This window comes from Canis lupus, chromosome 37 (genome assembly GCF_011100685.1).
Source record: "Canis lupus familiaris isolate Mischka breed German Shepherd chromosome 37, alternate assembly UU_Cfam_GSD_1.0, whole genome shotgun sequence".
Classification (NCBI taxonomy): Eukaryota; Metazoa; Chordata; class Mammalia; order Carnivora; family Canidae; genus Canis; species Canis lupus.
In genome coordinates this window covers 19,126,686-19,143,841 of record NC_049258.1, presented here as the reverse complement: position 1 = coordinate 19,143,841, position 17,156 = coordinate 19,126,686, and the positions used below count along the sequence as shown (strand labels likewise).

General features: G+C 32.5%; 1 protein-coding gene across 5 annotated transcripts in view; it reads left to right on the top strand.

Annotated features, from left to right (window-relative positions):
* Positions 1-17,156, top strand: part of ERBB4 (erb-b2 receptor tyrosine kinase 4) — a 1,108,406-nt gene that overhangs the window by 855,422 nt on the left and 235,828 nt on the right. For 3 of the 5 annotated variants that reach the window (XM_038585649.1, XM_038585647.1, XM_038585651.1), the window contains one exon: positions 3,224-3,298. In XM_038585649.1, coding sequence (XP_038441577.1) covers positions 3,224-3,298 — 75 coding nt within the window. Of the gene's footprint in view, positions 1-3,057; positions 3,103-3,223; positions 3,299-17,156 lie in introns of all 5 variants that reach the window. The other 2 variants (XM_038585650.1, XM_038585648.1) reach the window with 1 other exon arrangement.

The following is a 17,156-nucleotide window of genomic DNA, read 5'->3' as shown; positions in this document are numbered from 1 at the left end:
CCATGATGATGCAATTACTTGTTTCTATTCAATTATATTTTCTCATGCATCTGGTGTATGAGCTCATTTTAGGTCATTTACTGGTCATTGGAGTTCCTTGGGTTTCAATCTCAGGCTCTGCTTTCCTCACTTTATGGAGGTTTCCTCAACAATCTTATCCACTTAACAATTTTAACTTTCTCCTGTACGCTCTTTTAAAATTGATCGTCATACTGGTACTTTGATGCTCCACTACCACAGGCCCCTCTTTCCAGCGAGTGAGGAACATTTCTTACCTAAATGTAGGATGAGCACACTAGATACATACTGTAGATCCATAAAACTGAAATGATCAACCCCTCCTCCCCCTACACACACACGAGGAAAGGTGACCTGCCTCTTGCATTCTCTCACTATTGTTCTCCAGACAGACATTTGATTCATGTTTAATTCCTCTGACCTTTCCCCTCTGTCAAATCAGCCATCAGCTTCTCCCTCCCACCCCCATACTATTCAATATATCTCTCGAATCTGTCCCCAGGCCTCTATCCTAGTTGCCATTTCCCAAGTTTATTTTTTTTTTTATTTTTTTCCCTTTCTTTTTTTTTTAATTTATTTTTTATTGGTGTTCAATTTACTAACATACAGAATAACCCCCAGTGCCCGTCACCCATTCACTCCCACCCACCCCGCCCTCCTCCCCTTCTACATTTCCCAAGTTTAATCCTTTTTCATCTCTTACATAGACTAAACACAGTCTCTGTGCCAGAGGAATCTACCTGGATCCCAGCTGACCAGCCTTCACAGGGCAGAGATCCATGTTAAACACAAACAAGCAAGTCCATTAGTTCTTTAAAACCCTCCAGTGGTTCTCCATTGTTTGCCTCTAAGCAAATAGCCTTCAAATTCTGGCTCCTGTCTAATGATCTGGCTTCTTTTCCTTCTCCCTGTTGCATCATGTTCCCTCCCTGACTATTCAGAATTATTTGTAGTTGTTCATGTGCACTGGACATTTCCTCAGATGTATGCTTTAATTCCCTGTTGTACCTTATCTATTAGAAATCAGTGCTACTCTCATTCTGGTTCTCAGCACCATGAACTTCAGCTTCCTGACTTTTCCATGGGGATTACTATGCATTTCTGAAGCTAAGTGTCCCTCCACTGTGCTCCCTTAAGCCACTCTTTGTCTCTTATTATATTTATCACATTATACAATATACATCTGGTTATGCATCTGTCTCCATCATTAAATTGTGAGCTCGTTAAGAGTAGGAAAAGTGTCTAATTCATCTTTTTCCCCCCTCCAGCTCCTAGAAGAGTAGCAACACTTAGTAGGCATGCAAACAGTTTTTTTTTAATGGATGACTAAAGATCCTTCATTATTCACACTTTCCCCTCAAGTTGAATTTCACTTTCAAATATTTTTTATCTTTCAAAGGTTATTATAAAGACACAGATTGCAAACTAATCATAGCTTTTCAGCTTATTTCTACTTGGAAATAAGAAGTAGGCTATTAGTTTTACAAAATAGCAATACTGTATAAAAAGGCATTTTGAAGAAGATAGAATATGAACCAAGAAAAAATTAAGTTCTTTAGAATAAAATAAAAAGAAAACAATATAAGAAAATTTGGGAACATTTTTAGTAGTTATTTGTTCCATTTTAAGAAATGGTTTTGGTTATGGATTATAATAGCAATTCAATGCTCTGTGCTACATATATATTTTTATTTATTTACTTCTTTAAAAGATTTTTTCATGATGTATTTCCCATATTTTTCTACACTAATTTTTTTCTGGCCTACTCAAAACCAATCCTCAAAAAAGAAAACAACCTTCTACCTAGTAATATTATAGCAGATATTGGTGAGGCAAAGAGACCATGATTTAATTATTATTATACATAGTTATATTAGTTTACCAATGTTGAGAGTTAGCAAAAGATATAATGGGCAGTCTACCCTATCCACAAGCACCTTATTACGTCATTATATAGTGATTTTAACTTCAGCTTCTTTTTCAGTTTTAGAAATTAGAGTTTGGGGAAAAATTGGGATCAGCAGAATTAGACAGTTCTATAAATCATAGCTGTAGAGGGACTCTCGATAATGTACTGGAGCTATACGTATTTGATGAGAGAAAAGGGAAAGAAATACAATTCAAGTACATTGGAAGATGGGAGAAATGATATTTCCATAATACTTCAAAATGCAATTCTAGGGACTGTATGTCAGGATTTTCTGTACTTCTATAATTTCACTTAAATGTTGATCTCAGTGAATTATTTACTTACCTGGTTCTCACTGTAATCATCTCCTTGGGGAGAATTTATTTATTTGTTATTGTTTCAGTTAAATGTGATGGCAGTTTAAAAACCTATTTTCGTTTGCCTGTTATGGCACTGTTCTTTTAAAAGAGAGTGTCAAGATAAACTGCAGTGTGGTGAAACCAGTTAATTTGCTTTTTAAATGAATTCATGTTTACAGATAAGTATGTTTTAAAAACAGTTACAACCAAGGAATGGAATAATGTGATTATGTAAAGTATCCATAAGAATAGCATTAAAGCATGTTAAGTCATTTTCTGCCATAATCAATCTTTAATGAGTATTAAGCATCAGGTTATTATATTATACTGAATAGCTCATGTTTCCTTTTTTATTGATTTTAGTTTTCACTTAAGCTTAAGTCCTTTTAGAAGAAACTGTATACATAAAACCAATTATAGTCATTGAAATATCAAGTAATTCAGCAAGACATGTACACATGAATGATGCAAATGAACTGAAAGTATTAGAAGTGAGTTATATGTATTTGGAAATAATCCACAGAAACAGGGTACAATTTCCTTTACTGTGGACATGTTTCTTTGCATTCCACTAGGATAGTATTTGCAACTTATTTCTCTGTATCCAGCAAGCAATAATCTTCTCACTGGCTTTAAATTCATAGTGTCCCAAAACTGTCTAAAAACTGTAATTAAGAATTTGAAACAATTGTATTTATCTTACTGATTCTTTTCCCAAAAAATGACTAATTTTTCTTTTCCTTGTATTTTTAAAATTTGGATCTTCTGCAGGTGCATAGGCTCAAGTATTGAAGACTGCATCGGCCTGATGGATAGGTACTTGGTGTGCTTGCTTCCCATGTTCTTCCTCCAAGGCTCCTTGTGTGAGCACTGGTGCATGTGTGTGCATGCCACTGTGAATGGAGAATGATGTTTTCTGTTCTGTAATTGCCTGCAGGTGTAGCGGTCCCACTAGTCATGACTGCATTTATTATCCTTGGACGGGCCATTCCACTTTACCACAACATGCTAGGTAACATCTACCATGTTTCCATTTTGTCACTCAAATCTTTTCCAAATTATCATGGATAAAAAAACTAACCAGTTGGGTGAAATTTATAATATGTTAAATTAGGAAGTTATGAAACAGGCTTATAACACTACTTTTCAAGCCACATTCCTTACCTTTTTTCTTTATTCCTTATAAATTTAGAATACAAATTAGTAGTATCATTGATTTTTAACTTTGTACAGTTTAAATAGGATTTCGATTTATTAATCAAATATTTTGATTAGAGTATTTTTTATTAATTTTGTAGATTCTTGCAAAAATATTTTTAAGAGAGGAGTTTGTAAAAGTTGACATATTTTTGCAAGATGTTTCTTGTTTAATTTGATTCATTTTCTGATTTTATACTATTTTGAGCTGGTTGGTGTATTCTCTAGACATCAGAATTACTGTAGACTAAAGGCAATATAGAAAATACTTTATGCAGGTAAAAGTACAAATTGGAATTAAAAAAACAAAAGTATTCACTTAGATTCATACAGACACCAATGCATGAATGTTTACAGTGGCTTTATTCAAAATCACGAAAACCTGGAAATGACTCAGATGTTCTTTAATTGTGATATATCCATACATTGTAATGCTACTCAGCAACGGAAAGAAACTAATGACATATGCAAAATATGGATGGATCTCAAATACATTATGCTAAATGAAAGAAACTAGACTTAAAAGAATACATACCATATGATTCCATTTATATGGCATTCTGGAAAAGGCAAAGCTATATGGATAGGAAATTGGGCAGTGCCGGTGGCAGTGTTGCCCAGTGTGCCTGGCAATGGACATGAGAGGATTTAGAGGGATAATGAAATTGTTCTATATCTTAACAGTGGTGATGGGTACATGAATGTATGTGCTTCTTAAATATTATGATTCAGTAGATTAAAAAGGATGAATTTTACTGTATAAATTATATTGATAAATTTGACTTTTAAAACATCTCATATTTAGGAAATGAGTAACTTGGCAATGTTATGTAGAAATACTGTTTGCTTTCTTTTTTTTAAGATTTTGTTTATTTGAGAGAGAGTACAAGTCGGGGGAGGGGTAAAAAGAAAGAGGGAAGCAGACTCCTTGCTGAGCAGGGAGCCCTATGAGGCACCCCCAGAACCCTAAAATCGTGATCCAAGCCCAAGGTGGATGCTTAAATGACTGAACCACCACCCAGGCACCCCTTGTTTGCTTTTTTTATGAAACAAATTAATTGTATCTTTTGCAAGACAGAAAGTAGTGGTAAATTACCAATAGCAGGATGATAGCTTGGGATGAAGTATATCGCCTTTTAGTGTAATTTTTTATTCAAATTTAACATGCATAGTGTAAAAGTATGCAAAATATAGGTGTAAAGCTCAATGAATTTCTCTAAATGAAACATTTATATAACCATCAGTCAGATCAAGAGACAGAAAAGTACCAGAGATGGAAACACCCTTGTGCCCCATTCCAAGGATTACCATTCTAAATGCTAACACCAGTTCGCCTGTTTTTGCACTTTATATAAATTGAATCATACATATATGTTCTTTGTATATGTTCTTTGTGTATGTTGAAACGTACATATATGTTCTTTTGCTAAATATTATATTTATGAGGTTCATCTGTGTCACTAAATTTAGCCATATTTTTCATTTATATGAAATATTTAGCCTATAAAAGTTTTTAGAACAATCAACTAAGGGATGTGTCTTATTAACAGGTTTTTAAATTAAATTATTTTTTAAAAGGATGCTGTAGAAGTAAGTGATTTATACAACAGTGGCACTTTGGCATTTGGGACCAATTCAGACTAATTAATACAGTTATTTAGAGCAAGGTTTAAATTGTGGGAAAAAAATCCGCAAATGGAAAAGAGAAAGAGAGTTTCTAAGGCCCAAAGTTCAGTTTTATACACCAAGATCCATTTTAGATTGTTCCTATATTTATGAAATTATTTTCCTCCTTGAGACTTTGGTTGAGTCACTGCAGTATCATTTTGAAGAGTGTTTCCGCATTTGATTCAGTGACTTTCTTATAACTATTCCAGCCAACTAATGAGAGGTAATGTAATGTGTTGACTAAGTATACTGTCTTTGGAATCAGATTTTCTAGGTTTAAAGTGAGGCTCTATCATTTTTTAGATGTGTAACCTTGGGTAAGCTCCTTCAATTGTCTGAGACTTCCTTTCTTCATGTATAACATAGGAATCTTAATATAGTTTATAAATTAGTTGTGAGGAATGAGTACATAGAATAGTGCCTTGCTCAGATAAATCACTCAGTAAATGTTGTGATTTATTATTTTGCTATATAACAAGGCTTTTAAATGTTGGGGTTGGGAGAACATAACTCCCAGAGGGAGGGGGAAGCTCTCAAAGTCACCCAGGGAAGTTTCATGTGTATTTCTACCCCTCATGGTGGGTCCCTTGATGGAAGGGAGGTTATTTCTTTCTTTGCCTTGATAATCACTGTCATAATAAGGGTCACTGGTATGGATGGCAGTAGGTCATAGGCAGAGGCATATGCAGAGACAGAGAAAGAGTTAAATCCATAGTGGTAAATCACTAGTGGTTTTCAATATTCAAAATCATAGTGTATCTTATTATAGATTTAATATTTCCAATATTTAAACAAAAGTAGTTTGGGAATTTTCAATCCTATTACTTACCTGGGTTCTTAGGCCATTCCCTATAGTCTCAGACTAACATAATTCAGATTAGCTTTGTCATAAATAGGTAACAATGTCCCATAACAGTATGGATAGTACAGTTCATCCATCATTCCTGTAAAAAAATCACCCCTATAATGCCTTTGTACAGGTAAAAAGCAAAAGTTTTTGTATTTGAAAGCCTGGATTCAAGTATTTGCTCTACCATATTTCTTATGTGTAAAATGGAGATGATAATGATAATTTTTAAAATGGAAATTTTTATACCTCATCAGCTCAGTATAAATGTACAGGAGCTATTATTTAGTATATATGTTCATTGGTGGTAATCACATGCCCAGTTGAAATATTGGAAACATAATATTTTTTGAAAATGTTATGAGGTTATGTTCTACTAGTATTGTATATATCAGTAGGGCATAAATCCAATAGTTTAGTAACTACAGAATTGACGTATCAAAATTTCTCAGGTTTTAAGCATTTACTTTTTTTTTAAGCATTTACATTTTGTATCATACTTCTAAGTATAATAATTTCTAAAAATTGGTAGCAGGGAGCTAATTGCTTCTTTTAGAAACTCTGGATATCTTTTGAATTTAAATTTAAAGCAATGTCAGTTGTGTTGACTTGTCAAAATTATTTGACTTGTCACAGGCTGTTCATAAGGCAGTTTGGAATTTAAATAAAAGACTTAGCTTGGATAAGTTTATGGGCATGGAGCATTTTAACACAGATTGGATGAGAAGTGAAAGTAACAAGTAACTTTTGGGGGGGGTTCTTGTTATTGTAGTAAATGCTCATCTCTCTAAAATGTGGTGGGTGCACATTTAATTGAAAGCAGGGGACTAATCTAGCAATATTTCAGTTCACTTTCCATTTTGAACTTGCATGATAGTTTTTAAAAGCTCTGTCTTAATTGATTAAAGTAAATCTTACATAATAGGCAGATAAAAAACATAGGAGAAAATAACTGTTATAAGTTTCGTAAACCATGTTTTAACTGGGAGATTACCCAAATGCCTAGTTTTCCTTTAGTCACAGAAAATTGCTTCGAGCATGTAAATGTGGCCATTTCGAAATATTTAGAATTCATACTCCCTACTGCCCCGTTATGTTGTATCTGTTTCCTAAACCAGCAGGAAAAAAGATTGAAGATTTAAATGAAAACAGGTGAAATGTTTCCAATCTTGATCGACTTTCATTTTCTAAGCAGTGTTATTCTTTCCCAAGCCTGCAATTTGTGAATTGGTTTTCCACACTCCATTTACTTTACAGGCTGCTGCTGGAATTTCTTCCAGGAAGATTGGATAGGATGGAAAACAATTTTTTTTTTCCTGTAGTGTCCTAGACTATGAAAATAATACTTGACTTACAGAACTTCTCCATACTTTCCTTGTCAGAATTAAATGCCTTAAAAATAGCATTTACCTGTGTTTTTTTTCTTCAAGAATCTTATAAAGAAATATTTTCAGCAACTTTTTATTTATTATTCTTTTTGTATTCTATTTATTTGAGCTTGCACACAAGCTATTTTCATAGAGATTGTGATGGAACAAAGTATTCAATTCTATTCTATTTTAGTTTCTTTGTCAAATATATATTCAAAGCATTTTATAAATCTTAGTCTCTTCCTTCATCAGGGTCCACATTTGTTCATCTCAATGAGTAAAAGCTCTGTTGGCAAAGCATTTCTTTTTATTAGTTAGGACTCCAAAATGTAAACTAGTAATTCTTTTTAAATTTGTGGCAGAAATTATGAAAGCTGCTAGATAACTGTTCAAAAACTTGTATCTGGCTATTTGCTCCAATTCAATTATTCTAGACACTTCACAATATGAAATAAAGTAACTGAAATCAATTTCATTCTCTAAATCTCATATGGGCAAATATTTGAAACATTTTAAATTCCTGTCACATTTCAATGCCTGTATCACACTTTTATTTTATGGGATAGTGGTTATTACCAGAGAGGTCACATAACAGTTTATCCTTTAGCAGAGTGACCCACGTGTGATATATGAGAGAGATGATGTGATATTCTTGGCACCACTTTCACAAATGGAACAATCTTTTTTCTTTGTTTGTTTTGCCCTCAAGGAACTTAGTTCATAACTTATGTCCATATCAAATGGTCAAAACAGCCCATAGATGGTTTCCTTAGATGAGTGGCAGTTGTGTTATGATCTTTTAGTCCAATAAATAAAAGTACTCAGGCTTTTTATTATAAGTCTATCCTCAGTCCACCACATTCTGTATATTAAATTTACTTCTGAATTTAAGAGAGTTCAAAGAGGTGAAGGAGAGGGTGTGAGTTTCTTCTTTTCCAGCTGACTTGTGTCCCACAGGTTTCAGTAAATATAAAATACCAAAAATCATGGAAGAATTCTAAGACAAGAGCAAAACTCTTCAGTAGTTGTTAATTACTGTTCATATAGTTGGATGTGGTGACTTTAAATAAAAGTATCTAGTGGCACAAGGTTGCATCAGAGGCCTTTTTTTGATATCAGAATGTTTACATATTGTTACCAAAGCTTTTAGGGATCCTAGGAACATTAATATTATACTCAAACCTGCTAACTGTAAAAACGTGACCAGAGAAAATCATGCTTATGGTTGAAAGTCAAAAGAGATTTTTAAAATCATTGACTTTAGAACCATAATAAAAAAAATCTAAAGATTGCATTATTGAACTGGGAAGATTTGATTATACGCATTAAGAGTCAGATAAAAAAATTCAAAAAAAAAATTCAGTGGATTGAGGGATTCATTATGAGTACTTTTTTCACTCTTTCCTATCAGCATCTTTCTATCATATAGAAATTACAATGTTTTATAATTATTAATTTCTGATTTGTAAAGATGTCAGGACTGAGTATACTCCATGGTCTCAAAGCATCTTAAACTTCATTGAAATTCATTTATTTTTTAATTAAAAAATTCATTTTTTATTAAAAATGAAAGCTAATGAGTGAAATATGTTCCTGAAGCCTCTGCCCCTTTATTTAGACAGATATTTATAATTTTAAAAGTACTTTGCATGTGCTATTCCAAGGTTTGACCTTGTCATTGTTTTCTTATAAAATACAATTTAGGAGTATAAATATGTTATCAAATTACTCAAGATTTTTTTATTGGGATTTTAGTAGACCAGAAGTGTTAAATTCTAATTCATAACATCTTACTTCTTTTTTTAATAACATCTTACTTCTAACTAATGCCTTTTCAAATAAGAACTGTCTAAATTGCAAGCAACTAAAAATACAAACACTTCGTAAACATTTCTGTAGATAGTACATATATAGATGCTTTGACGATATGCAAAGGAAGTGAAAAAGTAGTAGATATATCAAAATGAACAATTTAATTCCCAATAGAGAAGTTATATATATTCAGAAAGAATAAATATTGTCCCCCCATATAACTTAGGTAGATGTTGTATTAGGCCCTAAGTATCTTTTCTTTTTTCATATTTCCTATTTAACTAAAGGAATCTAATTAACTGGGACCCCCTTCTGTGATGTGGTTACATAAAATGATGTGTAGATATTAACTCAAATTGCTCTCTTTGTGCTTTTTTCTTATTACTTCAACGTATTCCCTACCTAATCATTCTTTCATAAACATACAATTATTTTTCCATACTATGTATGTAGGCAGGAGCTAATTAACAGAGAGCACTTTGATTTACCAACGAAATTCCTCACAGTGATTTCATTTTCCTCTACCATCCTCCCTCAAACCCAAAGTGATTTAATTTCATTGCAATTTCAGTACTAAAGAATGAATGATAAGGAAAGGGAAACCCACCTCTAATAAACTGTGAATGCTTGTAGCCATTGCAATTTTTATGGCATTCTGTTAGATTGCCCAGAGTAAAACATTCCATATGCTTGAGTCATTTATGGAATAATTATAGTTACTTTTAGTAGAGTAAAAATAAAGCAGCAATAACGAAAACCTCTTACCATAAAAAGTTTACTTGTTGAAGTGAAAAGAGTTTTTTTCTATGAACAAAGAAAATTCTTTTTCCAAAGTGTCTTCATTCTTGAACTTCTGGATTCCACATCCCAAAGTTCAAGTCCTAAGTTCAAATCCCAGAGTGGATAGCACCATTATTCTATGCACCAAGAAAGAAAGGACCAGAGGGAAAACCAAAGCACCAAACGAAACTGAAACCAGTTTTTGTTTCTTTCCCAGAATAGTGTTGCTTTTTCTAAACTCTTCTCAGGCCAGAGCTTGTTTTTGCCATTCTTTGAAAGAAAAATCCTAATATATATCTATTAGGTGCGCTACATTATCACATCTAATTTCATGATAAGAATATAAAAATAGTTATTACTGTTATCATTTTACAAATGAGGAAACAGGTTCAGAGTAATTAAGCAGTTTAACAAAGATCACTTAGCTAGTAAATGGCAAGGCAAAGATTTGAGCTACAGTGTGTCTGATTGATTCTAAGAACCACATTTCTGTCTTTCTACTAGGCTGGTTCCCAAATGGAAGAACAGTTAACAGCCATTCCTATGATGAGGATGATTGAGTATCTTATAGTCTACTTAAACAATTTTACTCATTATCTTTCTTTTAGTCTTGACTTTTACCTATTAGACCTTCCTCCAATGATAGGATTTTATATTCCTTGTCCTCACATGACATATTTGGTTTAATACATTTGACATTGCTTGGTCATAATAGAACAATGCTTCCCATGATCTAAGCATTTAAGCTTGTGTAATAGTAACATAGTGTGAATATATGTTAATATATATTTATTATTAATATAGCAGTGACTAAGACATTTACAAGTACATATAGGCTCAATTTTTAAAAATCTCTTCTAAGGTGACAGTTACTTATAAATTCTGGAGAGATTTGTTAAAATTACTGTGGTTCCACATGAGAACTACTTCCATCAGATATGACATTAATTCCATAATGCTGTTACCCCCCAGACTCACCTATTAAGGGTGGAAATAAGAATCAAAATTTCATGGACACTCAGCAATAAAATAACAGATAACATAGTGCTGGGCTTTATCAGGCTTTTCCTTCCTTGTTCATACTAGGATATGTGGGGTGGGGCGGAGTTTATCGAGAGTAGCGATGAGTTCAGATGGTAGAGTATGAATCCTAGATTGTATATCACTCAATTCTGTTTGATAAGGTGAAAAGTGATTTCTGCTAAAGTTTTTTCCCACTGTTGATACAAACATAACATATTTACTTCTTTTTTGAAAGGGTAAAATAAAACAAAAAACGCCTCTCTTACATATATGCTACTCAACAACAACCAGCCAGCAAATATTCGCTATATTTACTACATCTTAGGAACTGAGGAAAGAATGGAGAGAAAATTAATGTAGTCCCTAATATCATGAAATTTACAGTAGAGTGGAAGAGAAAAGATAGTTTATATATTTACTATGAAGAAAATTATACATAGATTGGATTGTATGGTTCCAGGAAGGAAAAGAAAAATATAAACACTATGACACCTGGGTTTTTTACCTGAGTAACTGAGTGAAAGGTGATGTCATAAACTAAAAATGAAGACTCGGAGGAAGTAGAAAAAACCTTATAAGGAAAACGAAATATTATGTTGGGGCTATGATAAGCTTGAGATGTTTATTTGATATCTGAGTGAAAATTTTGCATGGGCAGATAATTACAACACTCTACAGCTCAGGAACGGGGTCTGAATCATCAGTCATATTTAAATCCATAGCATCGGATGAAATTCCACAAGCACAAAGTGTAGGTGGATAAGAAAACTGAATAATGAGCCTTAGGATGCTCCGCTATTTAAAGAGCATCCGGGAGGAGAAAATATATAGCAAAGGAGATTGCAACAGAAGGACTAGGGGTAGAAGGAAAGCCAATAAAAAAAAGGTACACTGGAAACCAAATGGACAAAATGTTCCTAGACAGAGGGGAGTGGGATGCTACAAAGGTAGATGATGAGATCAAGAGAAAGTGGGTTTTTGCTTGTCTTACTTAAGTTGGGAAACATTGTAACACATTTATAAACTGGTGGAATGATTCAAAAGAAAGAAGAAAATTATATTTCAGAAGATAATGAACAACTGCAGGGAAAATTTTCTTTAGTTATCAGAAAGGATAGAATCTAGTGCTAAAGTCAAGAAGTTGATCATAAAAAGAAGCAAAGATTGTGCATATATTATAACTGGAAAGGATTCAGAGTATATAGGAAAATATGCAGGTAGATGGTGGATTTGATGGTAAGGATGATGTAATTCACAACTTATCCTCTTTTTAAATGAAATATAAGGTGATGTCATCATCTTAGATTAGAGTATGGGAGGCAATATTGGGAATTTTAGGAGAGAAAATTTGATAGTCTATCAAAAGTACAAGTACATCATCCTAGAAGTACAGTAATATTTGGCAGTGCTGATGGGTATTTCTAGTTTTATATTAGAATGATTTCAGTTAGCATTGTTACGTTTAATACAGCTATGCTATGATTGTTCAGATGTAGACATAGGTACTTGAAAATCTGGGTTTACCCAGGATTGAAGTTTTGCCAGGTGACTACTTAAGACAGAAGGTAAACACCATTGAGTGTATGCTATATGAAGAAGAAATGATAACAACAAAGGGTCATAAAAACTAATTTGAATAATGAGAGAAATTGGGTTATAAGGGAGGCTGATTTACTGTGAAAACACAGTAAGGTCAAGGCTGTAGTTCCCAGTACCATTACACACTGTTGAATTAGGGATACCAGTGTAGGTGAACTGAAAAGAGAAAAGCTGCTATTCTGAAAGTAGAGTGCTCAAATAAAGATTCTGGAGGTGATATAGTTACTGATATATATAAATAGGTAGTTTAGTAAATGGGAATGGGTGACTGAGACTATTGGAAGTGAATAATCAGGGAATTGGGAAACCAGGAAGTTGGATAAAATTGGATAATGGGGTGAAATGAGAAGATTCAACAAATATTTAGAATTTAAAATTAATTCCTGGACTTAGTGATTAACTGGATATGAAGTAATTAAGAGAAGAAACTTCTTAATTATTCTGGCTTGAAAACTGAATGTTGAAAAAAGTAAAGGAGATGTGGTGTAGTGGGATGGTCCTAAACTCAGTGTGAATTTATTTTTGGGTGTGTTAAATTTGGTATGGTTTTGACAGATCTGAGTGATGTTAAGTAGGAAATTTAATGTACAGATGTGGAGTCTATATATCAACATGGAGTCAAAGTGAATAAAAATTATAGAAATACAAAGAGTCAAGTGTTGATATCTTTCAGGAAGTTTACACGTGAAGAAGAGAGAGGGAAATAGTTGGAGAGGAAATACTATCAAGAGGAAGAGACTTGAAGATGGATGAAATTTGAGTTGGTTTTGAAAGACCCTGTAGAGAGTGAAAGGTGGAGATACAGAAGACAGCAATCATCAGTCATAGCCCTTTCCTGAAAAAGTTAGAATTAGGGACAAAGGAGATGTGAAAGGATTAGACTTGATGATTAAAATCCCTGCCACTATTTTATGAGGCAACAAATATAAGGCAGAGAAAGATGCAGGTAGATGGACAAAGGCTGGGGAGTTTCTGTTTTAATGTTCTATATTCTCTCTGATGTTAAATTCATCTTGCCAGAAAAGAGGAGGATATGTTTTAGTGTGTGTGCATGTGTGAAGGGAGTGATAGTTTGGAATATCAAATTCGTATATAAACTGTGCTAATATTTTGCATTAAATATTCTGATACTAATTCTCAAATCATCAATAATTTGCAATGTGTTGGTTCACATGTATTCAACTGAAGGTCACCCTATTTTATTTTTTGCATGGAAAATAACAGGTTATGGTTTGCTATCAGAGACTCTGGACTCATTAAATTAGAAGACTGTTAAATATTTAATCAGAATCTAACAGCATCCTGTATGTGTTCTAGGAAATTAACAGATTTCAATATCTGTAGTGATAATTGCAATATGCTGATATATTACAATTACTCTAAATTACATCATTACTACAAACATCATCAGTTTTTTTGTGTGTGCAATTGTGCATTTACAGAACATTAATATATCAGGAAATCAGACTGAAACATTTTTCCTATTTCATTTTTTTTTAAATGCTCTTAAGTAAGGAACTATGATGAATAGTCCCTTACATAAAGTATCTTTGGGTCTGATTGTATTGATGTAACTAAATTTATCCTCAGTGATTCTTATTTTAGCCATTTTTCCTATATGACTCTCTTTAAATCTAAAGCAAGTAAAGATAGAATTCACCATCCTGTTGGTTAAAGTTCACCAGCTGTAATTTAGGTATTTATTTTTATTTTTTCTTCTTCCTGTTTTTCTGTAAGATTATTATCCTCATATATTAAAATGCAATTTAAATTAGAAAAATAGTATGTTCTCAGTATATTAAATATAGATGTATATGTGTATATAGGTATGTTTATCCCTCCACACCTTTATCCATATACTAATACATACATACAATAATAAGGGTTTTGTTTGTTCACAGATATGGAGACAGACTCCACACATTACTCAGCAGGCTACTTGACTCACAATGAAACATTAAGGACAGCTTTCCAGATCAATAACTATAACTCCTTCTTTTTTGGGTTGCATTATTTTCCCGAGCATTGATTTACTACCAATCCTCTATTTAAAGATAAGCTAGTCCTAATTTTATGATTTTTACAGATTAGAAAATAACATGTATGTGTGTGTATCTGGCATTAAAAAAATATATTTATCTAGGCATCAACTAAAATACACTGAAATATTCAATTTTATTCATATTTGCTAATATTGGTTCAAAAAAGTCAGGCAACACATTAAAAATTATAGAACTAAACATTTACGTTAGAAAACATTTCAGTTACAGTCTAATTTTATTTATATATATTTATAGCTTATATATATATATATAATTTTAAAGCAAATCATTTTTATACCTATCTAAAATCAGATTAGATCAGTTCCATTAAATTATGACTGAAAGTCTTTGCCCAAAAGTTGCCAAGGACTAAATGACTTAGATATTTCTTCTAATATGTTTATAGTTTTCTTTATGGTACCATCAATCATGTTACAGAGAGGACTTGATGAATAAGGAACATTAAATGTCTTTGAAAGTTTGTAGATTTCCTAATTGGTTGTAAGTAATCCATGATGAACAGATATACATATACAGACCTTTAATATTTCAATAATTCAGTTCGATGACGTTGATCCTATGTAGTTTTGAAATAATTTTAAATAAAACTTTAACAATTACAATCTTGGTAATGCTTAAATCTTTTTATAAAATACTAAGACTATATTTCTTTTAAGAGTTTCTCCCTTTTTTCTCTCTCACTTTCTTTCTCTCTCTTTCATGTTCTTACTCTCCTCTAGTCACTATCATTACTTGAATAATTGGCATGGATTTTATGAGTTGATGTCTGTTGCATACCATCTTAAATTTAAAATTGTGTTCTTTAGATTGTTTTGTTTGTTTGTTTTGATTGTTTTTCCAATAGCTAAAGTACTAATATACTTAGTGGTACCAAAATATATTCAAGAAGAAATGTTAGTGTTCTCCAACAACCAACTCAGTGTCAGAGAGTGAAGTTAGGGAGTATTTACTGCTATCTCTTGTTCTCTCTTCTTGCCTTAAGAAAAACTGAAATTTTGCATGAGCTTGGATGGTACAATTATAGGTACAGGTAAACCGTTTGCCTAGGTAGTATCCCAGGCAGAAAAACAAAGATGTTTAGTTTGTAGAAGTCGAAGGTTTTGTAGAAGCACATCAGTCAGGAAATTTAAAAGGAATATGTTTAATCCTTACTCTTTTTAGATTATTTCCATAATGACTATTTATAAAACAAAAAGATTTCAAAAATATTTTCTCCTGGATGTCCAAAACAATATATATCATCAAATATGACCTACTACTGTTAATAGTATAAATAATTTCACTAATAGGAAAATAGACAACAGATTAAAAAAATAATATTCTAGCTAGGAAGAGAATCTGGTTCATTTAGACATGTATGTTTGTTTTCCACAGTACTAGTGATTTCTTTTACATTTAAATGAAATGGTTTTAGGCAAAGTTTAAGATTGCTTTGCTAATATCATTACAATGTTATTTGAATTGTCCTAGATTTATACATACACATATAAAACATATATAAATACATATACATACATGTATATACATATACATGTATGTATACATGTGTGTATATATTTTAATGTATATTATATATCATATATATTTCATATATATATAATATATATATATAAAACATAGTGGCTCTAAATCTGTATCCAGAACATCTGCAAAATCATAACATCTTCTAAGCAATGGCTTTAGAAAAAAAATGTGTTTCCCATAATTAGAGATGTGCTCTAATTAGAGATTGGGCATTTATATTAGTTTAAATAAGAGTTATGTCACTAAATGTTGTTATTAGATGCTTTAAAACGCATTTTTGTGAACCCAATCACAACAAAACTCCCCTTCGAATATAAAAGCAATCCATTTTGTGCTAAAAACATTAAAGTGGGGTGCAATGATCAAAATTTTTTGCAGAGAGGATTTGTCTTTTCTCCAAGTCCTTTGTGGAGTATTTTCAAAGAGATAGACAGAAACAGCCTCACCCTCTCATTTTTCCCCCTTGGATTACTTCCAATCTCCTATGGACCCAGAAATTAGAGAAATTGGTTATTAGTGTTTTGCCAAGTTAAATGCTAATGAATAACTCTGTTTTCTTCATGTTCTCTTTATTGACCTTCCCATATAATATTTGCTGGAGGTCCGTTAAGCTAGGAAACATTTTACTACTTTTGAACTTTGTCATCCCTTGAAGACAGATGACAATGCATGTGCTATGCTGTTCATTGTAACACATTTCAGAAACTACATTTTGGAGGAAGTTTTATAAGCTACTACTTAGTGTTACTTGTGAAAGTATAAGACATTGCCCCCTGCCCCCCCACCCCCCCAAAAAAAGTGTTCACTCAAAACTGATGTAGGTACAGCCTAGTGGATAACTAAAGAACTATGATAATCCAGCTGACGTAATAGAAGGCCTGGGCTTATTTACTGTTATCTGGAAAGAGAAAGACCATTTGTTTATCTCTTGTTTTTGAGAATTGGATTATCTCAGGATAATGCATTCAATAGTTCAATGCAAGAAAA